This window comes from Rhinolophus hipposideros (assembly GCF_964194185.1).
Source record: "Rhinolophus hipposideros genome assembly, chromosome: 7".
Classification (NCBI taxonomy): Eukaryota; Metazoa; Chordata; class Mammalia; order Chiroptera; family Rhinolophidae; genus Rhinolophus; species Rhinolophus hipposideros.
In genome coordinates this window covers 66,467,799-66,489,794 of record NC_138053.1, presented here as the reverse complement: position 1 = coordinate 66,489,794, position 21,996 = coordinate 66,467,799, and the positions used below count along the sequence as shown (strand labels likewise).

Sequence of the window (21,996 nt, the reverse complement as noted above, 5' to 3'; positions counted from 1 at the left end):
ATTTGCCCTCACCAATGTGGACAAACATTAGATATCATCCAATCCACTGGGGGCTCAAATGAAACACAAAGGGCAAACCCTCCGTCTTCTTGAACTGGACTATCCATCTTTTCCTCCCTTGGATATCGAAGCTCCTAGTTCTTAGGCCTCCAGACTCCATGACTTAAACCAGGGGCCCCGTGGTTCTCAGGCCTTTAGACCCTGAATTATACCACCAGTATTCCTGGTTCTCCAACTTGCAGATAGCAGATAGTGGGACTTCTTGGCCTCCGTAACCTCTTGAGTCACATATATATATATATGGTCTCCTATTGGTTCTGTTTCTCTAGAGACTCCTGACTAATACAATAATGGTCCACTAAGATATCCAGATCGTAATCCCTGGAACCTGTGAATGTTACATTATATGACAAAAGGGCTTCGCAGTGATTAAGGATCTTGAGATGGGAAGATTATCCTGGATTGTCTAGATAGGCCCTAAATGCAATCACATGTCTTAGAGGAAAGCAGAGGGTGATTGGACTCCACACAGAAGAGAAGGACTGGCAGTTTTAGACAACCACCACTAGAATATGAGTCAACAGTATAATGCAATTACTTTTTTTAAAAGCAGAACGATTCTAGGTATCATTAAGGAAAAAATAGTGTCCAAAACAAGAGCAAGTGAAACCCCATTGTCTCTGCACTGCTCAAAACCTACCTGTAGAACTGTGTCCAGCCTCAGAACCATTCTTTAAGAAAGAGATGGACAGGATTCAAAACCTGAGTTTATTTAAAGGAAAGGGACTGCAATGACAAGAGGTCAGGAAAACACAGTAATGGAGCAATACATGAAGGGAGTATGGGCAGCTGGGGTATTTAGTCTACAGAAAAGAAGACCCAAAAGGAACTGTCTTCAAATATTTAAAGGAAGGCAATTTATGAAAAAAGAAAACTTACTTTTATTGCTCCCTATGACAAAACTAGAACCAATAAATGAAGAGGCAAATTTTATTCAATACAAAGAACTTTCAAAACATTTGAGCACAATTTTCCATAACATTTTGAATATAAAATCCAGTTTTCAGTCAGTCCCTGCTACAGACATATAGTTTATCGTGGTACAGATAAACATTTTTTAATAGTATGTATCTATTATGCATTTGTAAATGTTTAAAATTTTCAATGTTAATGTAAGGTTTTCCCTTCTAAAAATCAACTTGAGTAAAATAAATGAGTCAATTTGGACAAAAAAAATGTTAAGAAAATAACAGATAGTATGCAGATATGGCAAAAATCACAGAGATGGTGTACAAATGACTACAGCTTAGGAAATACTGCTATGGATTGTGCTATTTCATCTTCAATGTTTTTAAACTTTTGTTCCAGGACCTATCTCCTGCTGAGGAAATGCCTGTCGCATAGTTTTAAATGACTCAAGTATTTATTAATAGAGAGGAAGAGGAAGATAAGAAAAATAAGACAAAGAAGGGAAAAAGGATGAATGACTCGATGCTCCCAGCACATCAGTTTGACTTGTTTCCCTTGAGAGTTCACATCATATTGACACTAACTCAGGAGGAATTCAGGGCACCAGGGCCAAAAAATAAATAGAAACCTAGAGAGGTTACAAAATAAGGTCAGGAAGTAACAAAATGAAACAATTGGGAAACTAGAAACACATACATATCTAGTGATAAATAATCTGATACACAAATATTCAGTGGGTGGGAAAAACCTGGACATTCCAGGAATGACATGCTGGTGATACCAAGGTCTATCTGGAACCCTGTGGCCGAGACCAAAGTAACAAAGATGGCCCATTAGCTCTCAGGCATGTCTTCCCAATCCCCCTCCCTGAGCCTCTGAATCTCTGCCCCTCCCATCTGCCCCACTACCACCATCCCAAGGCAGCAGCCTTCTGCCCACAAGACATTTTGAATGTGTCTCAATACTATTTCAAATTGAAGACAAAATGTTCATCTCAGTTTTGAACCTTCAGTGCTTCCTCATCCTCGTTGTCAATACAACCCAAGCAAAACTGTCAAGATGATTTTCAGGCAGACAGTTCAGGAGATTTAATTCTCCGTTGCCAATGCCTGCCCCCTGGGGGCTGCAGCGCATCTTTAGTGTGTCTCCTTTCCCTGGCATGGCCTTGACCACGGTGGCCTTCATGAAGACACTGTCGTCTCTCAGCTTGACTTGTTGCTCTGCAGCCTTCCTGCGACCCCTTCCAGGTAACTTCAGTGCACATGGCCAACCTTTTGTATTATTGTTCTCCACTCCCTCTCCTCTTCTGACCCTTCCAGTGGTTTCTTATAAAACTAAATGTCTCCTAATTAATAAAACCCCTTTACTAGACATGGTAGCAATTTCACCTATGTATTCTAAGTAAACATACTTTATCTATTACAAGATGGTTTAATGTAGTTGAAAACATTTTGGTTATGAAGTTGAAACTCCTAAACTCTAGTTTTGGTTGTTCCACTTACTAGTTCTGTGATCTTGGGTGAGTTATTAACTTCTTCCTATTTCAAAGAATTATTGCGTTATGTCTGTAGAGAGCTTTGTACTACACATGATCCCCTTTAATATATATGTATATTTTTGTAATATGTAAATGAATTATGTGAAGTATAAAGCTCTCTACATACATGTCATTTATTATATATTTTATACATATTATATATATATATGTTATAAAGCTCCGTAGAAACATAAGTCATTTATTTAGCACTCAGTTATTTGCCACCTTATAATTGTTCCCTAATTGTTTCATTGTCTCCAAAATTGATTTCAAACTTATATGAAGCTGGCTCTATCACTTATACTTTATTTATACCCTCTACAGTGCCTGAGTTGATTGATCAACTGAGCCAACTGCTTTACCCCATTCTTGACCCAGTAACCTCCCTTAACCTTGACCTTCAGCCTCATCATCTCTTCCCCTCCTTTAGGAAGCTTTCCTTGATCTTTCGAAAGAGTGCTGGTGATTTTTCCAGCATGGTACCCCCTATGTCAAGAAATTTGCAATGCTAATATATTTGTAATCTGACAATGGTTTTGTAAAGACAGAACATGGAAGCAATGATGACACATGCCCCACAAAGCTGAGAGATGATATTATTAAAATCTGTACAGAGAAAGACTGTCAAATGAAAAAAAGAAGATACATTTAAGAGCCAAAATCTATTTGTGTTCACCAATGTCCAGAGCTGGAGTTCCCCAAATTGTTGTTTTGAATGTTAGGTTAATAGGCTTGTATGGATATTTATATATCATAAATAGATATATTTATATACCAGGCTTTTTAGCCTTAAGAATCATAAAGTTAACAAATGGGCTCTGATTTAATCCTTGACAAGACATTTACTTAAGCTTTCAAAGCAGTTTTCATACAGAGTGAATTTTCTGGTCAAACCAACATGAAACATCAGGCCCACACAATTGTTTGATTTCTGGTTGTAAAAATTGACGTGCTGGCTTATACAGCAATTTCTTGCAAGTTTATACAGCATAATTTTGGCCTTCTCAGAGGCCAACCTCTGGATCACTTAGTGGAAGTTTCCATACTTACAAAACAATGGGCTAGAAACTATAACGATTTTATCAAAATAATATCACCCTATGGGGCCCTGCCTGGGGGATGGTGAGTCAACTCCCTCCCAGAGGTAACCCTTCTGTCCCCTCCCTCAAAGCACAGTTATAATGTGATTGGTTCACATGGTTCAAATTACAGCAGGCGTTCTATAAGTTAACTTTAAAACTCAAGTTCCTGAGCCATGTGCTTGAACAGCCTGAGGAGCTAGTTAACATTCTAGCGTAAACAGAGAGACATGAGACACATCCACCATGAAAGACAAAGGAAAACCAAAGAGGCTTGTTGCTCTGAAAACCGAAAAAAAAAGATTGAGGTCTAAAGTTTCTCAAACTTAAATGTGCAGTTGGCATTAGGGAATCTTGTAATAATGCAAATTATGATTCAGGAAGTCTGAGTGAGGCATGAGATGTTGCATTTCTCATAAGCACTGTCACGCAGGGGACCCTGCTCGCTGCGCCATTTGTCGTGCAGGGTCTCAGCTCCTACTCCCCACCCAAGAACGCAGGACACGGTAAGGCCAAAAAGGAACACCCACAGAGCCATAAGTAGGGGAGTAAAACCAATATATTCTCTCTGGCGGCTGGGCTGGAGACACAGGAAGCAGGATCTACATTATCTGCCTAACAGCAGTCTGCGCTTGCCAGCCACCATCTTCTTGCTAGCCCCCATTCCATTCCTGCTAGCGTAGCCACAGCAGTTATATTAGTGGCCAATGGCTTACGGGTTACAGCTGACGGCCAACTAGCCACAGCTGCTGGCCATCTGATCACAGTTGATGGCCATTTACTACCCGAGCCAGCACCTTTCTATTGGGAGGCCGAGAGCCTGGAAACTGTTTTTTGGGGTTTTGTCCCCACAGCACCCAGGTGATGGCAGTGCTGCCAACCTGAAGACCCCACTTGGAGGAGCAAGGCCCCAGAATTTAACGTAAACATAGGAACTTTGACTCTTTCCATAACTCAGCCAGAGAACACCAAAGTGAAATTATCACAGTTAATAAGTGATACAACATATTTCCTGTACATTTTGGTTTTTGCTAGAAATTAGGTTTACAAGAGAATACTTTTCTATTCTATCCATTCTTATCAGGCCACAAGAGTAGAAGTGAGTTATTGGTCTCTGACAGATTTTACGTGCCTAAGCTGTTGGCTTTGCTCCACTACCCACAAACACATGCCCCACAGAAGCAGGGGCCGGAAGCAGACCTGGCATATCCTTAGCATACCTTCTAAAGCTCCAAAGATCTATTAGTGATGGGAGGGGCACTCCCACAAGCTTCTTACATCGTTCTATGTATTTTCCTAGCACTTTCTGGAAACACTGCAACACCAACAGTCAGGCCCAAATGGAACAAACACCTTCATTCAAAACTTGCAGTGTGTCTTAAATTGGCAGATTCCAAGGTGACTAAAGGAATCATGGATTTCAGTTTATGCGATTCCATCTCCACACCTATCCCTAAAATTTTCAACCATAAAGTTAGGCCTCCTGTAGGAGGCAACAGCCAGAGGAAAAATAAAGACTAAAAAAATAGAGCAACTAGATGATGCACCCAGGTAGAGCTGAGTTCAGGCAGAAAGGGCGGGGCGCGGGGTGGAGAACACGGATTATTTTGCCTTTTTGGAAGAATTATCTTATTTGTTAAATTGCTGCTTTATTATAGTGTTTGTATTTTTCCGTCTATAGGTTGTAGCCCATTTGGGATCATTAAATCATTTCTACAGGTCAAAACCAGGTGTTTTAAAAATACAATTGACAGAAGTGCATCGCTGTTCAAAGGGTAAGTATTATTTAGTGAAACTTCTGGTTACATGCGTCGTTACAGTTACATGTGTCTGTTAGACTGTAAAGTTCATTTCTTACTGTGGGTCATGATCAAAAATTTCAAAAACACCGGACTATAATTTCCTTTATGATAAAGGAGGGTTTTTAAAGCCATCATTGCTTTTAATCTATTTATTTTTACTACGTTCACCTGGCATTGCCTTAGCTAGATTAGGTTAGAGTAGCCTTTTCAGTATTTCACCGACCTTTCCACTATAAAGTTCTTGAACTCATACAGCATGTTTAAAACCCATACATGTAATATTCAAGTCCTTCAGGTCACACATCATATTAATAGATCACATTTAATCTACACTCTGAACTGTTTCTGGGTATTGTGTACCAATCCTCCACATTCAACCCATTACTGGGAGCACTTCACAGCTTTCAAGTTACAAGGGCACCATCTTCTGGTGAAATTATTTCTTTGTTGGGAGGATGTCAAAGCGTTACCAAAAATTACCTCATTTTTCTAACGAAAATTGCAATTGACATCATAAATATATTGAGATTCTTTAGCGCTCTTTACTTTGTTCAGGAATTTCACTCCTTTCGCCGTCTGAGACAGGTCTTTCTCTTCCTTAACAGGGAAAGAAGCTAGTCTGTCCTTTCTGGTTTTCCGTTAAACTGAGCCGGTTTCAAGTTTCAGCTCCTCCTTGAATTCCAGCGTGCTGAGACTTCCCTCTAGAATCATCCAAAATGGAGCCTCTTACAGCTTACCCTTTAAGATGTTCAGGGCCCAAAGCAAAGGTATTTGCAGTTTTGCTGTCTATGGTTCTATGTACAGTAATGCTATTTCTTCTACAACTAAAATTCCTAAAACCTAAAATCAACAGCTTTTATACTTTTGAAGTGAAAGATGCAAAAGGGAGACCGGTTTCTCTGGAAAAATTTAAAGGCAAAGTAAGTTGCTTCTTCTCATTTTTATTTATTTTTTGCTTGTCCACATTCTCTGTTTATTCTCTTAATGGAATCAATTTTTGTTGTTGAATGGTCATAAGTTAATAATAATGTTATTAGTATATCACTTTAGCCATCAGAGTCCTCAGTTTATATACTTCTAATTGATAAACTAATTATCTTAACCATTTTCTTGAAAATGTTTTTATTTATATGCTGAATTAATACATTAAGCTTAGAAAATTCTTAGTAATGTGAAAATGGAGACATTAGTAAAAGTACTAATTCTATAATCTAACAACATTAAAAAGCACTCTATCAATAATATTTTTTTATTTTAAAATAAACTGTCATGCGTACCTGATGCTTTTTTAATGATTGTGATCTTTCAGAATCCAGGTTATAATTTTCAATAAAATTGGGTATGTCTAAAAATATGAAATAACCATCTATCAAAGGTTGTATTTCCCCAAAAATGGTTTAGGATTTTAACTGCTTGCAGAATTTTTTTTTTTTTAATCTTTTATTTGCTTCACTTTCCGGTTGGATTTTTTTTTCTTTTTCCGGGAGGTTACACTAGTTGTAAACGTGGCTAGTGACTGCCAACTCACAGACAGAAATTACTTAGCACTGCAGGAACTGCACAAAGAGTTTGGACCATTCCACTTCAGCGTCTTGGCTTTTCCGTGCAATCAGTTTGGAGAATCGGAGCCCCGCCCAAGCAAGGAAATAGTATCTTTTGCAAGAAATAACTACGGAGTAACATTCCCCATCTTCCACAAGATTAAGATTCTAGGACCTGAAGCAGAACCTGCATTTAGATTTCTTGTTGGTAAATATCTATCTTGCCTCACCAATTTAATGTTTTTGCTTTTCATTTTTAAAATATATGAGGACCATACTTTCCTATTTGAAATGTTTTAGTGGGAAAGTTTTATAAGACTATCAAAGAGCCAGAATTTCATCCTTTCAAACTTTCTAGAAGTTACGCATCCCTGAAATCAAGTTTTAACTCCTTGGATGGCAAAAATAAATCTGTTCCACTGTATTTTATTCCTTTTGATCATTTTTTTCTGAAGAATTTACTTGAAGTGGTCATGGCTATTTTCACAATATATCTCAATTTTCCTCTTCCTTAACTAGCATTTGATTTGAGGAACTATCCCTCCCCATTATAAAAGCTGTACATCTCTCATGAATATTGCTGAGTATTCTTAGTTAAACATATCTTTATGGTTCATTTTATGTTGCCTTATCTGAGATATTATGCTCAAGGATGAATACTCAGTTTACCAGATTTTTGCTAAAATTTAAAACAGAATATAATAAATTTTTTTGGAGGAAGGTAGTGTTAGGCTATTTCTACAATTAGGCTAGCAATTTAAAGATTTTCCAGGGTCAGTTATCATAAAGGAAGTGAGGTTTAGTGACTAAGAGCATAGACTTTGGTCCCGGTCTACCTGCCTTCAGACTCCTGCTCCCTTGCTTTTGCTGTGTGGTTTTAGGCACATAACTTTTCTGTGCCTGTTTACTCATTTGTAAAATGAGATTATCAATAATACCTACCACCTAAGATTGTTTGGCAGATTGTGTTAATAATAAAAGGAAAGTACTTGTGCACCGCTTACACTGTGCCAGACACTTAGGGACATTCGGCTAATGTCCTCTCATCTAACTTATGCAGATGATATCCTCAGTCCTGTTTTCACTGTAGATTGTTTGAGTTTTGATAAAACTATGACCTCAGTCAGGCAATCAAGCTTCCAATCCAACAAGCTAGTTAATGATGTCCTGGGGTTCACTGAGGAAAGAAAGACCAGAGTACAGGCCCCAATCATTCCTTAATTATAGCAGCCAAATACTCAGGCGCAATAGCCCCTAGGTTCTTCCCCGTTACCTTTAAAAAGCGTTCTGAAACTCCACTTACCCCATGTATTCAAAAGATAACAGTGATTTTAGATGGAGCTCCAGAGACAAAGACTGTGAGATGATGGCCAAATTGCAATGAGATCTTTTAGGACTAGCCAAAATGAAGTAAAAGTAACTGATCATGTGATCACAAAGAGGTCCGCTCTGTACAGGCATGCCTGTTGTTCAGGGTATCTGGGTGGGGAGGGAAGTGGGGGCTGAAACTTAGTCCTCAATACTTCTAATAATGAAAAAACCAATTTAAATGCTTGGCAAGGTAAATATTAGGCTACATTTTATTTATTATTTTTAACTTATGCTCCCTCATTGGTTGTTTTCCCAACATAAAGCAAAGTATTCCCCACCTTTAAAAACTCTAGACAGTGTATTCCTTTTACCTACTTCATCCCTTTTTGAAAGAATAGTTAACACTTGTTTCTTCTGCTTCCCTGTCTCCATTTCTTTCTTAGATCACTGTGTCTGGCTTCTTTGCTCCGTGACTTTCCTGGTGGGTCATGGTACCAGTAACTTCCACTCTGGCCCCTTCTCTTTCTCCTTTGCAGTTTCCTCTTTTCTATCCACCCTTAATTCTGTTGATCCTCAAGATTCTGCCAAAAACCCACTTGGGCTCTTCTTAGTCTATCTCTTTTGCCTAAGGGAGCTCTCTCCTAAGCTCTAAAGCCATATATTCAGCGGCCTCCTCTGCTTGTGTGTCCCACATACTCCCGAATCCCCTCATGTATGGAAAAGAATTTATTCTTTTTATTCTTTCTCTTCCTAAAATCTGCTTGCTTTGCCATGCCCCTTCTGAAGGTAATAGAGACCAGAGGTTAAGAGTACAAGCTCTGGGATAGGAAGATCTAGTTATCAGGCCAGGCTCTACCACTCACTAGCCATGTGACCTCAAGTCTAGGCCTCCATTTTTCTCATCTGCAAAATGGGGATAATAATACCCACCTCACAGGGTTGCTGTAAAGATTACACGACAGGATCCACTTTAAGCACTGAGCATATATTACTAGACATATAGTAGTCACTTGATACATTTTATTTATGTTGTTTTCTCATGTTAGTCAATAATAATGCACATAAATCCAGGATGATATAAATGGGGGAAATCTACATTTCTTAAATAAATTAAAACATAACAAAAGGATGTCATAATTTCTCAAAATAATGACTATTTAGAATTTCTTACTATTTTCAGCTATGTAATACATAATGATATTAAAAACAGACACATTTAATATGAAAAGTAATCTATAGATTCCCATTACCAAGGACCTTTAGAACCTCATTTTATCTAGTAAGAAAATGTTAGGAAACTGAAAGTTTTAAGCTAATGACAAGGTAAATTTTTTGTTTAGGTCAACAAATCTGAAATAAACCACTGTATTTCATTTCATGATTCTAGATCAGTAGAATCATCAGTGAAGTCACCAAGTATGTAGAAATCTGTTTAATCAAATCTTGAGTTTTGCTTTGTTTGGATGTTTTGCTTTTTGTTTTCCTTTTGACATTGTGACAATCCTAGAACTTGATTCTAAAGTTGTCACTTATAAAGATTCAAACAGAATTGAAAATCTTGACAAAGAATAAAATTATGCTCATGAAAATATATTCTGATATTTTAGATTCTTCAAAGAAGGAACCAAGGTGGAATTTTTGGAAGTATCTGGTCAACCCTGAGGGTCACGTTGTGAAATCCTGGAGGCCAGAGGAACCCATTGAAGTCATCAGGCCTGATATAGCAGATCTGATTAGACAAATGATCATTAAAAAAAGAGAGGATCTATGAAAATGCCATTGAGCCTTTCTAATGCAACAGTCAAAATACAGAAATGTCTCCATGAGGGTTTAGTCTCGTTTTAAATACTCTGACAATTAAATGTGACACTGAAGAACTTTTTGTTGTTGTTATTTTGCTAGTGAGTGGTAATGAATGTCCCCACAACAGAGATGTTACCGAAAGCAAAAATAAAGGGTACCCAAAGAATCAAAATGAAATATATAAAACACTTTATTTGACCACACTAAAGAATTCAGAAAATACAGTTACCAATGTGCTTCAAAACCCTATTGTTCAACTTGACATTTTCTAGGATTATAATTAATAGAAATGCCAACATACTAGACAATTATTTGATTTCAAGACTTTTTGTGTGACTGAAATTTCTGGAGTAACTAATTATAAATGGCTATTTTTATGTAATAAAACACAAAGTAAACATTGAAAAATGTGAAATATATATACATAGATTCAAATTTGTATATGTTTTGTTTCATGTACAGGATTTTGAGTGTTTTAAGTAGAGGTTCATAATATGTTTTACTACATCTGGCCAAATAATCATTTATAAATTACACTATCATAACATTTGAAAAAGCCTTCATCATTTTTAATATTTCTTTATTATTTTCCAGAAGCAACTCAAATTCCATAGATTATTAACGGTTGAGTCCGTCTTTATTTCTGAGAGAAAATCCCAAGCATAAGAAAAAGGCCAAGAGTGTATGATCATGTAATTAGATTCCTTATAGGTTAATTCTGGTTGCTCGTATTCAGATTAGATTAGCCATTTGGAAAGAATTCAATGCTACATCATTCTGATGGCTCACATAATAAGAATCAACTCCAAACAGTCAAACACTTAATGTAAAAAAGGGAGCAACTGCAATTGCACAAGTCCTAAACATTAGCAATCACTGAAAATTTTGATAGAGTCACAACAAACTTTTTCTCCCAAAGTCATGACCTTTATGTTTTGTTAACCTTATCATTGGCAAACAAAGCAACCTACCAAGTTGGTATAGGTTAATTGTTGCCAATGAAATATATATTCATTTCGTAAAAATTAAATAGGAAAACCGGGAAGGGGGTGTAAAAATACAGTCATGAAAAATTCAGCTAAGAAGGAAGATCCAATCTAAATAGCTGTGAGTTGGTTCCCAAAATCTGACCTGATGAATGAAAGTGAAGATGCTTTTTTATGGTGACATCAGTAATGCCACCTTAGTATATAGTTCTGCCTAAGTGTTTAAAGTTCTTAAACCAAAAATATTTCCTGGGACACCTTCTTCTTCAAAGTATATATCCAACCACCTGGCTCTGAATGTATTTAGTAAGATATTTGGTGGGAGTAGAGGTGTAGTTTCCCTCAAAGGTCAAGAGATTTACAGGGATAGTCTTAAGAATACCAGGTTGGCGTGTCAGCAAACCTGCTTCTACCTCTCACGATTAGTAGGACAAGTTTTTGATTTCCCCACCTGTAAATGAGGGCAATCAAACTGAACACAAAGCACCTTCCAACTTTCAAAGTCAATGAACATGCTTACCAAGCTGTTTTACGTGATCAAGAAAGGAATCAGTACTAACCTAGATTGTTGTTGAGAAAATAGAAGCCATCTAACAAATCTATCGGTCCTTTACAATTTTGCCCCAAGAGGCTATTGGAATTCTGAGCCACTAAGCAAAAAAAAAACAAAACAAAAAAAACGGTTCGGGGCAACTCTTCCAAATGTTGCTTCCAGAGCATTCTTGCCATACACTGTCGATTTACAACTCCCATGAGGTCATAAGAGTGGTACAGGACTGCTGGAGGGAGGGTGGGGTTATGTGCTCACATTAGCTGTGTGAGCAGAAGTGTGTAAGCCAGCAGCACACAGGCTGCATAGACTCCCCACTGCCAGACAGAGGTTATGGAGCTGCTCTGGGGGGGTGACCAGACAGTCCTGATGAATGCAATTCAGATGTTCATTCTGCCCAAAGTCACTGGTTCTCACCAAAGCCAGGTAAAGCGGGTTTTTCACATGTATACTTCTACTCCTGGTTGCTTTATTCAACCTGCAGTCTTTACCACAGTCAGTGCTTGATTCTCTCCCTTTGTCCTTTGGATATGCAGGGAAGGCAGATAAGGATTTGACAGTGTGCCATACAGGTGTCCATTGTGGGTGGGTTCTGTAACAATTAGGCTCTATGTTCCACAAGAGGGTGGAGCCATTTGCCAATGTACTGCTCCACATAAATCAAATGTCTTACATGAATACCTCAAGGCAAACTGAGAAAAAATTGTATCTTTCTTGAATGGAGCACAATATCTTCCCTATCAGCATCAAAAAGCCTGAGCAGAGAGTGCTGCAGGCTGCCTAAACGGAGGAGTATAACAGGAAAATAGCAGGCATCACATAAAAGGGTATTCAGCTGTTGTCTTCATGACACAGAAAAGGGATAAAATCAAATGCATTTGATTTTGGTCAGTCATTCACTGCTTTGAAACTTGTTTTGGTTTGTTTTCTTTGGGAGGTAGAGGAGTACTTCACACTAACGCCTGGTCACCATCTCATAGGAGATGTAACAATAGTGTTGGAAATTGGAATAAATATGAATTTGCCTGAAGCATGCCTTGAAACAAGTTAATCCTTTATGAGCTTTCATCTTTGAAAATGCTTAATTAATTATAGTGTATCCATAGTATGTGTATATGTACATATATATGAGTCTTAATAATTGCAGCATATATATAGTGGAGGCTCGTAAAGGTTTAACAACCAACTCTCTGGAGAAGGAGCCCTAATTTGCAGCATTTGCCAATTTCCATGGTGCAAATGCTCCCTCATGGCCAACCTAACAGTGGTTTAGTAACTGGCTGGCAAAATTTCTGAAAATTTAACCATCAGTTTTCACAAACCAGTATGAGCTGGCTCCAGCACACCAAAATTCTTAAAAATCAGACTTATCAGAGTATTATTGGGCTCTCCAAAGAGATAAATTTACAGCAACAACATATATATATATATACTCTTTATTTTTATTATAAATATGTTATTTTGACAGGTTATAAAACATGTGGCAGTGTATTCAGTTACTGAATTTTGCAAAGCTGCTAATAGTGTACTATATAACCACAGAAACATCTAATGACCACATCTAGATTGTGTGCAGTTACTCTCAAGTAGAAAAACACTACAATAAAAGAAAAAGAAATGTAGACAAAGCCTAAGAAGAAAAAAACTGTATTTCTCTGTGTTTATTTTCTTTAAACATACTGTTTCAAAAGATTGCCTTGCATGAGCTAAAAAGTGTCGCACAGTCCCTGTACAAAATATCACCCATTCTTTCATGGTGTTCCTTTGAAAGAAAATTGACATGTTTGAATGGAGCTAATATGGAGACACTCTGTTCATATTTATCCCTCAGCTTGATTTCATCTTTCCCTTGGAATAAAATTCTAATAACTGTTATACCTATAAACTAACACACCACACTCCTCTCCGCTCTTTCCTTTCTTTTATGGTGGCTGAACTGTTAAGGCCAAACCTTACAGAAGGAAGCATTCTCTCAGGTGGGGGGATAAAGAGCGGGAAGGAATTAGGAAGCCCTCCAGAGGGCAGTGATGAGAAGCAGTCACATCCCCAGCATCAGAGAACAGCAAGGCGGTTGCCCCAAGAGAAAACACGTGGGAGAAAATACTTCCCCACCAGTACAGCCTCCCTCCTCCTCTTTTTCAACCTCCTTTCCCTCTGCTTTTCCTTTGAGGTCCGAAGTGTGGCTCCATCTCTTTCACTCTCACACCTATGAAAACATTTTCATTTCAAATTTATATATTCATTTTCCTCCTTACCCATTGCTCTCCTTAATGTATCTTTATTTCCTTTCATTCTATCCTTCCTTTCTCATCATCTCAACAATATGAAACTGTAAAACAGTTTTAAGTATGTATTCTGTTTATTGAGTATAAATGTCGGCGTTTTATGTCTTGCTTTTTAGTATACCAAAATTAAAACACAAAGGCCAAGCCTTCCCAATTTAGTAGGTTTTATTTTTATCAACAGGTTAGTGACTTTCTATGAAAAATAACATGTTGAAATTTAATCTTAAAAAAAAAAACAAGATGAAAACAATATTTACATGGAAGGGATACTTAAACACAAAAATCCTGCAAATGGAATGATATTGAGCAACAACAAAAAGAGGGTGAGATTTTAGAATAGCAAAATGCATTAGAATCAAATTACAGGTGTCTATTTAAACCATGGTTCTAGACATGTTTAAATTTAAATGAGGTAAGAATAAAAATTATTTTACCAATAACTTATAATCCAAAACAGTACAGAGGGTAAGATATGTCTCAAATCTCGCTTCATGTGTAACTAATTGAGCAAACCACCAAAGTCAGTTCCATCAACTTGCTGCAAATGTCCTCACTGTATGTCTGGGACACAGCTGTCGTGCGGGGGACCCTGCTCCCTGCGCCATTTGTCATGCAGGGTCTCAGCTCCCACTCCCCGCCCAAGAACGCAGGACACGGTAAGGCCAAAAAGGAACACCCACGGAGCCATAGGTAGGGAAGTCAAACCAATATATTCTCGCTGGCGTCTGGGCTGGAGACACAGGAAGCAGGATCTACATAATCTGCCTAACAGCAGTCCGCGCTTGCCAGCCACCATCTTCTTGCTAGCCCCCATTCCCTCTCTACTAGCATAGCCACAGCTGTTATATTAGTGGTCAATGGCTTACGGGTTACAGCTGACGGCCAACTAGCCACAGCTGCTGGCATCTGATCACAGTTGATGGCCATTTACTACCCGAGCCAGCACCTTTCTATGTGAGGCTGAGAGCCTGGAAACTGCTTTTTGGAGTTTTGTCCCCACACAGCACACACCTAATAGTGCTCCATGGGTCAAAATGGCCTCCAAGGGAATGAGAAAAATATTCAAAATCATATTGTATAGTCAGTTCTTCCCACTTCACAAGCTAAATTTCATGGTCTCTTCCAAATATGTTACAGGTCTGTGACTTTACAAAATATGAAGTGAAAAATTGAGGCAAATCCTCCAAACAGTTCAACCCCTTCCCCCCATCCCACCCCGAAATCCCCAATTTCTTGCTATTTCAAGTGAATATCTTTGGCTGACTCATGTGGAAAGTCATCTCAATTCTCTCTTCAGCTGCACATACCATCATTACAGAAACCTACTCTAATGCCATATTGAGAAACTGATCATCCAGAAAGAATACTAATAACTTGGTTGAAAATTTGGGAAAAATTTTAGGCTTTCCATCCAGGTTGTTATTATATCCTAAATTTTATATTAAATAATGAACATATAATGTCACAAAGACACTAATACTGTCTACAAGAATGATAGACTCCAAAATATTACCTGGAAATTGTTTAAATAACTAGAGTAGTTTCTTTACCATTTTAAAGGTGTCTATTGTATTATAAGTGAGTAACTGAATAGCAACAACAAGTATTACGGTAATGAGTATTCTGGTTCATAGCTAAAAGTACACATGCACACACATATATTACTTACAGATTTAATTATACTCTGATGTTCATTGTATATGCAATAAGATAGCAGTTGCATGTTAGCTGATGTCATTCACATATTCAACCAGCTAACAGTACACTGCCAACCCATCACATACAGGTAACCAGTGCACTTCGTTAACAGGAAGAATTTATCCAGAAGCAAGTGGCAGGATAGTTGTGGCTGCTGAATTGACTCAAAGCAGCCAGCTAACAATACACTGCCTACCTGACTCAGGTCACTTCTGCTTTTCATGGCCCATGAAATCACTGAGGCTAAATTTGTAATATGAAACACAGTGGCAGAACTTTAATCTTAATAGTTACATTAAAGACAACTTAAAAACAAAACTTTTTCCTCCAAAACTATTATAAGAAATAAAATCTCCCACCGCTGGATTAAGAAATAAAAACCAATATTTTCTTTGGTCAAAAACTTAAAAAGAAAATCTTTCAGAATACTTACACTTAGGTTTTCCAAATTAAAAGCTTGGATATGAAAACATGTTATTGCAGTACAAGTGAATTAACAAAGTTATATTTAACTATAGCTTTCCCAATTATTTCTATTTACTGACCAAAAGACCAGTTGTCTGTATTAAGCAGTAAAATACCTAGGAGTCATGGTAATACGTAAGCTGGATATAAGACAAATCTTCAGTTATGTTTTGGGGGAAGGAATCAACATTTAAATATTTAGGAAATTTAAGGACTTAAATGTCATTTGTTTACTCCCACTGTAAAGGATAGAACTGCATTCTAAAGTGCAGTTATGTGTTCAATTTATTGTGTCACCACTTAAATACAGAAAATGTTATAGAAAAATCTAAAAACGGTGATGGTTTTGAAACTATAATGTGTGAGTAAAGATTAAAGGAATGTGAACTACCAGCCTAGAGAGAAGCAAGGTGAATGGTGATAATGAAAGATTTAAAGCAGGTGAGAGCGGTTTATGTGGAAAAAAAAAACAAGAAAAAAAATCACTTGGATTTGTTTCACTTTTACACTGATTACAAGAGAAGCTAAAGTCCTTTCGGTGTGGACTTTCAAGGAGAAAAAGTCTACATTGGGTCGACTTTTAAATTACTACTTTACTAACCTAAAAGTGTGGATTATGCCACTTCTCATTGCCCACAAGATGGCACCACTTCTATTTCCTTGGGGGCACGTTTATGAATGCAACAGAGGGGAATGCAACTATAACAACTGTTAAAATTAAATTATAACAGCCAGCTAGCAACATGTTGCCTACCTGACACAGCCAAGCTTCATCCTTTGCCTTTGACGCAAACAATACAAAGTACCATTCAGATACAAATAACTACCAGTATTTGTCAGGGATCTTCAGTTTCTTACAGAATTATTTTAGGTATATAATTAGTGATAATATGAGATTGATTTTTAATTTTTTCATATTTTCATACCGCCAGACTTCCAATAAATATCTTCTTTAGCAAGAATCAGTTTGTTCAAGGTCATATTGAAGACAGACCTAATGTAAGCACTGGACACTCACCTTGGGAGAACCTTGACCTCTCGTCTGCTTCATGCCTTTGGCGAGCACCTGCATGATGTTCTCCTTTGAAAATATAAATAACATGTAAAGAGAGAAACTACTTAGGAAAATCATAATGTTAGATGTGAAATGTTTCTAAATCCTCATCTTGTCAAACCACAGTCACTCTTTTGAAGCAACCTCCAGAATATAATTAACTTACCCAACGCAATTTAAAATTAAGATCAGGGTTTAGAGTTTTGTACTACCTTTTGGTCCTAAAAAAGGTATTACAAACGGCGCCTTCCACGAGATGCCCTCAGAGGAAGTTGGGGCTAGGGATCCAAAGGGCCTTACCCACAGCATCTCTTCTTCTGTCCGGACCCTCCGAGGTGCGGTGAGCTCCAGCTTCCACTCCATCGGGAGTTTTGGCCTCTCTTGGACCGTCTCTGGTGTAACCCCCAAGCCTAAACCAGTCTTGACGCCTAATCGTCAAACCTCTAGAGTCTCGTCCCCCAGGACCATCATCGTTCACCCCCAACCTCCATTTCCCCCACTCCTCCCACGGCTCCCAGAGTGCATCCCCAGGGTACGGTTTAAAAAGCCGGCGGGGCGGCAGCCAGAGCGGGAATCCCTGTCTCTGGCTTCTCATTTGCTAGCGCTTCGGTGACGTCAGAGCCCGGGAGGGATTCCCCCAGCGCACGCCTCCCGCCCCGCGCCGCCTGCTCTTTGTCCCCGGAGGCGCGCGCCGGAGCGCCAAGCTTTGCCGCGAGCGGTGGCGGGCCGGGGCTGGGCCAGGCGCCGAGCGCTGTCCCAGCCGCGGGGGACGAGGGCTTGGCGGGCGAAGAAGCGGTTTCTGAAAGTTCACCTTCTTTCCCTGTTCAGAAACAAAAGCTTTTCGTGAGAACGGGTCCTGATCCCTTTTCCTCGGCTCTCACTTCTCTTTTCTCCCACCCCATCCTGCCATGGAGGGATCGGAGGTGTGCAGGAACTCTGCGGCCTTCTCTCCGTTGGTTAGGATCACCGTCCGTGTAAGCTGTTGACTTTAGACGTGTTCCCCCAACGTGTTCATCAGCTCGTCCTCCATCTTCAAACACGCAGGAAACGTGGCAAGATTTCTGTGCTGATGAGAAGGGGGAACGCTGACATTTATTTGTGAATCCTTCTCTGCTGTAGCCATTGGAAGTGGTCAGGTTCTCTCCCTTGAGCTTCTTGACCTATGTTCCCAAACAATACGTTGGTGAAAGCCAGTGACAGTGAGGACCTCATAAGGAGTGAAAAGCCAGCTAGAAAGCTGAGAGGACTGGGGGCTAAGTGATAAAGGAGAGGATGATATTGGGAGGTGAGGGAGGGGTTTGGGGGGAAATGACAAGGAGCCAGATGGTCCGTGCAGCCTTTGCTGACCCACCTGAGCTGCCAAGAGAGGCAAGCTGTGCCATATGGCAGGAGGGGAAATTGTCTGGGAAAGCTCTGACAGTCTGGCAGCCGGCTTTTCCCTCCCCGTCACCTCTTCCCTCCCCGCCTCAGTTTGACTTTGGATTGCTTTTGCTTTCATGTAACATATAAGTGTGCATTTTTCTGGGGAAAATGTTCATAGATATCAGATAATCAAAAAAGTCAGTGATTTTTTTAAAAAATCTAAATTCACTCTTCTTTCTTTCATACTGAAAGAAAAAAAATGGCACCAAGGCTAAGACCCAATCTTAGACCATTTTTCCATCTACCATAATAAAAGTTAGGGAAAATGCTGCACAGGGTAACTTAATCTTCCAATGAGATTTATCAAAATTCTTCCTAGTCAAATAATCCACGGATTAAAAGATCTCTAAGTTTCACACACAAGTATTCTACTTTCCTTGTAATGCATTCAAAGGAGTACTCATTCCAACTTCCAGTAAATCCTTTCAGCAAACATTGAGGCTAAATAAAGTGAAATATCATTGGGTGAGAGTCAGATGTACTGTTGATTTAAAGAATCAGTTTTGCAAATGCCAACTAAAAATAGCAATACATTGGAAATAATATTAGAGACATTTTTCTTTGTTCTATTTTTAAACACCATTTTACATGTACCCATTTACAAGGCCTGGTACAAACTCTGGAGTAATAAAAACCAACTCAATTAATGAGTTTGTAAATCCATGCAAATTGGGGTTTTAGAATCCAAGTTTTTACAAATACTGAGAATAGTGAACTATTCCTTCAGAATTCAATTATCTGCACATTCATAAATTCCATTTTAGCCACTAATTCCACAACATATCACAGCAACCTCCAAATGCCTTTTTTCTCTAATGTAAAGTAGAAAAGAATTAGTCAAATATCTGCATTTAAAAATCATTGTGCATTTAAATATTCAGATTAAAATTTAACATTAGAGTGATGGAAATAGAAAAATCACCATTTGGCAAACTCCTCTACTAACTGTCGCAGTAAAGAATCATGAATGCTAAAATTGGTGTGTATATCAATATCATAAAATTGGCCTCCTTTGATCAAATACAACAAGAAAAATCAAAACATTTCATTGGACAAAACTGGCTGATACCACCTTAACCAACCAATGAAATACCATCACAATGAATGACACACTGACCTCCTGTGGCCCCTGATATGATGCATTGAGAATGACGTAATATCATTTTGTGGTATTTTTGCCAAAAATACCTAACCTGAATTTAATAATGAAAAAATACTAAACAAACCCAAATTGAAGCATATTCAAAAAATAATTGGCCAGTAGTACTCTTCAAAAGTGTCAGTCATGAAAAAAGAAATACACGGAAACTGTCACAGATCAGAAGAAACTAAGTGCACATGACAAAATGCATTGTGATATCCTGGACCGAATCCTGGACCACAAAAAAAGGACATTTGTTGGATAATTGTTGTGATTTGGATAATATCTGTAGATTAGTTAATAGAGCAGTAGAAATGCTGATCTAGTTATGATCATGTGCTATATGTTAAAATGTTAACATTTGGAAAAGCTAGATGAAGGATATAATGGAATTCTTTGCAGCATCTTGTAACTTTTTTCCTAAGTCAATTATTTCAAACTGAAAACTTAAAATGAAAAAAATATTTATCATCATGTGGCCGGATTAAAGAAACACTATGATATGACTATTGAGGAGAAAATAGAAACATACAGTAAATATTTCATCTTAATTTTTGTCAAATATTGTTTAGGAATAATGTCCAATTATTCCTGGTTCAGGTTCCTATGCGTAATTCAGCATCCTTCAAAATGTTTCCTCTTTGAGAGTGGGTTTTGCAGCTAGTTTTGTAATTATAAGGACTGTGAAGACTCCTCCTCGACAAGGTTAATTCAAAGGATTTTGAGTAGTAAGAAGTTGAGGTGGAGCTGTGAGGAAGGTAGAAGGGTGAGTGTGAAAAAGTTTTATTTGACTCATCTTGGGGTGGGGGGGGGCTTCAAGAGTCTGACCAGGTCCCTGTGGGTGGAAAGCAAGAGGCTACCCGGCTTCCCAAATCCAGATATTTTTTTCAATTACATGATTACGTTCTAAGTAATAATAATGTTAAGTATCTCAGAAATATATAACGTACAAAGTAAGCTCCCTCCGTCCGCTCTCCCAACCTACTTCTTCCCCAGAGCTTCGACAGCCCTTTTTCAAGGCATCTACATACTGTGTACACACAGTTTGACGCTGCGTATCATCCTACATAAATGGGATCTTACAACACTTATCATTTTGTAACTTGCTTTTTCTACTTTGCTGTATTCAATTGCTTTTCCACAAATGCAAAGCGGAAGCGGAGCGCTCTCCAGACCAAACTCCAGCCGTCGGTTAGCGCGCCCCTCGGGCCGCGACTGCTCTCGTAGGACTCGAGGCTCGTCCCGCGCCAGCCCGCCCTGGCTCGCGCCCCCAGCGCTCCCGCGCCAGCCCGACCCGCCCTGCGTGCGCATCTACTGGACAAAAGGGACTGTTAGTGTTTTCAACGGTCCCTGGGGCACTTGCTCCCGCAAGGTGGGGGTTGGAGGAAAGCACCACTCCTGGAGGGGATTGATAAAACTTCAGCCTAGGTGGGACTAGAGGAAGACTGGATGAAGGGGAGAGTTCAGGATAGCTACACTGTAGTGAAGGAGAAAGAAAGGAAGAAACACCTTCGTGTCCTGGTCTAATAAACTCTCTGAGTGTGTCTGCTCCCCAGAATACATAGCCCCAAATAGAGCATGGGGAGGAATGAATGAATGCCTTCTAATTCCGACTATTAGTAGGACTCTCCAAACTTACCTTGTAAATGTTCTAGCAATGTAAAAGCCTCACTCAGAAGCATAGTCAATAAAGTCATCACCTCTGATTACATGGCTTATAATGTTTTCAATTATAAAAACATCCCTTCACTACATCCCTTCACTATGTCTGACCATGGCAACACAAATGCCCACTGGAACAGTTCCCACCAACACTTTGTCAGAGTACCACCAAGGAGTCTGTTGCTGCCGGATTTCTAAGTAAGAGGGTCAGTCTCTTAAGATATATTTCTCTATCCATATGTCAGTTAATGAAGATGGACGGTAAGGTTTGCCAGCTTAAAGCATGAAAATCAGATCACTTCACCTCCAACCACTTCTTTTCTTTAATACATTTTCCTTTTCTCTTTCTCCTTAGGATAGCTCTTGCATAGGGTACTAAATACAGTACTTCCCCACAATTGGGGGCAATGGAAGGAAAATAATCTGTATAAAACAATGGATGAAGTCAGGCATATGAATGTGGTACCCCCTCAAAGCAAAGTGGGCTCATGAGTGCTCTAAGACTTGAAAATCTTTTTACTAGATATCCTACTAGCACTTTAAACACAACATAATCCAAAACGGAATCAAGAATATTTTCTTGTTCCCATTCTCCCCAAACCATCTATTCTTCCTGTGTACACCCTGTCCCCAATCTCACCATCTTCCTGGTGAAACAGAATCAAAATCACCTTCTTTAACTCTTTCCCAT

General features: G+C 38.8%; 2 protein-coding genes across 4 annotated transcripts in view; one reads left to right on the top strand and one right to left on the bottom strand.

Moving 5' to 3' along the window:
- The window catches only part of CDC20B (cell division cycle 20B), a gene marked incomplete at both ends in the record, with an annotated part of 41,176 nt that extends 23,733 nt beyond the window's left edge, over positions 1-17,443 (bottom strand). Inside the window, 2 exons of the mRNA XM_081053832.1 lie at positions 17,045-17,107; positions 17,381-17,443. Coding sequence (XP_080909958.1) covers positions 17,045-17,107; positions 17,381-17,443 — 126 coding nt within the window. The remainder of the gene's footprint in view (positions 1-17,044; positions 17,108-17,380) is intronic.
- Positions 5,916-10,383, top strand: GPX8 (glutathione peroxidase 8 (putative)). Of its 3 annotated transcripts, none has more exons than XM_081053834.1 (3): positions 5,916-6,154; positions 6,885-7,136; positions 9,847-10,383. In XM_081053834.1, the coding sequence occupies exons 1-3, from the start codon at positions 6,133-6,135 to the stop codon at positions 10,008-10,010; spliced, it is 438 nt and encodes a 145-aa protein (XP_080909960.1). In that variant the 5' UTR covers positions 5,916-6,132; the 3' UTR covers positions 10,011-10,383. The 3 variants fall into 3 exon arrangements, with proteins under 3 accessions (XP_080909960.1, XP_080909959.1, XP_080909961.1); XM_081053833.1 differs by having other exon boundaries at positions 5,916-6,307; positions 6,875-7,136; XM_081053835.1 differs by lacking the exon at positions 6,885-7,136 and having other exon boundaries at positions 5,916-6,307.
- Positions 17,444-21,996: the final 4,553 nt, after the last annotated feature.

Bases quoted from the DNA above. Each gene is read 5' to 3' on its own strand.
- GPX8 (XM_081053833.1), top strand. From the start codon at position 6,104: ATGGAGCCTCTTACAGCTTACCCTTTAAGATGTTCAGGGCCCAAAGCA. The intron at 6,308-6,874 runs GTAAGTTGCTTC...TTTTTCCGGGAG, and splicing joins TGGAAAAATTTAAAGGCAAA to GTTACACTAGTTGTAAACGT. The intron at 7,137-9,846 runs GTAAATATCTAT...CTGATATTTTAG, and splicing joins TGCATTTAGATTTCTTGTTG to ATTCTTCAAAGAAGGAACCA.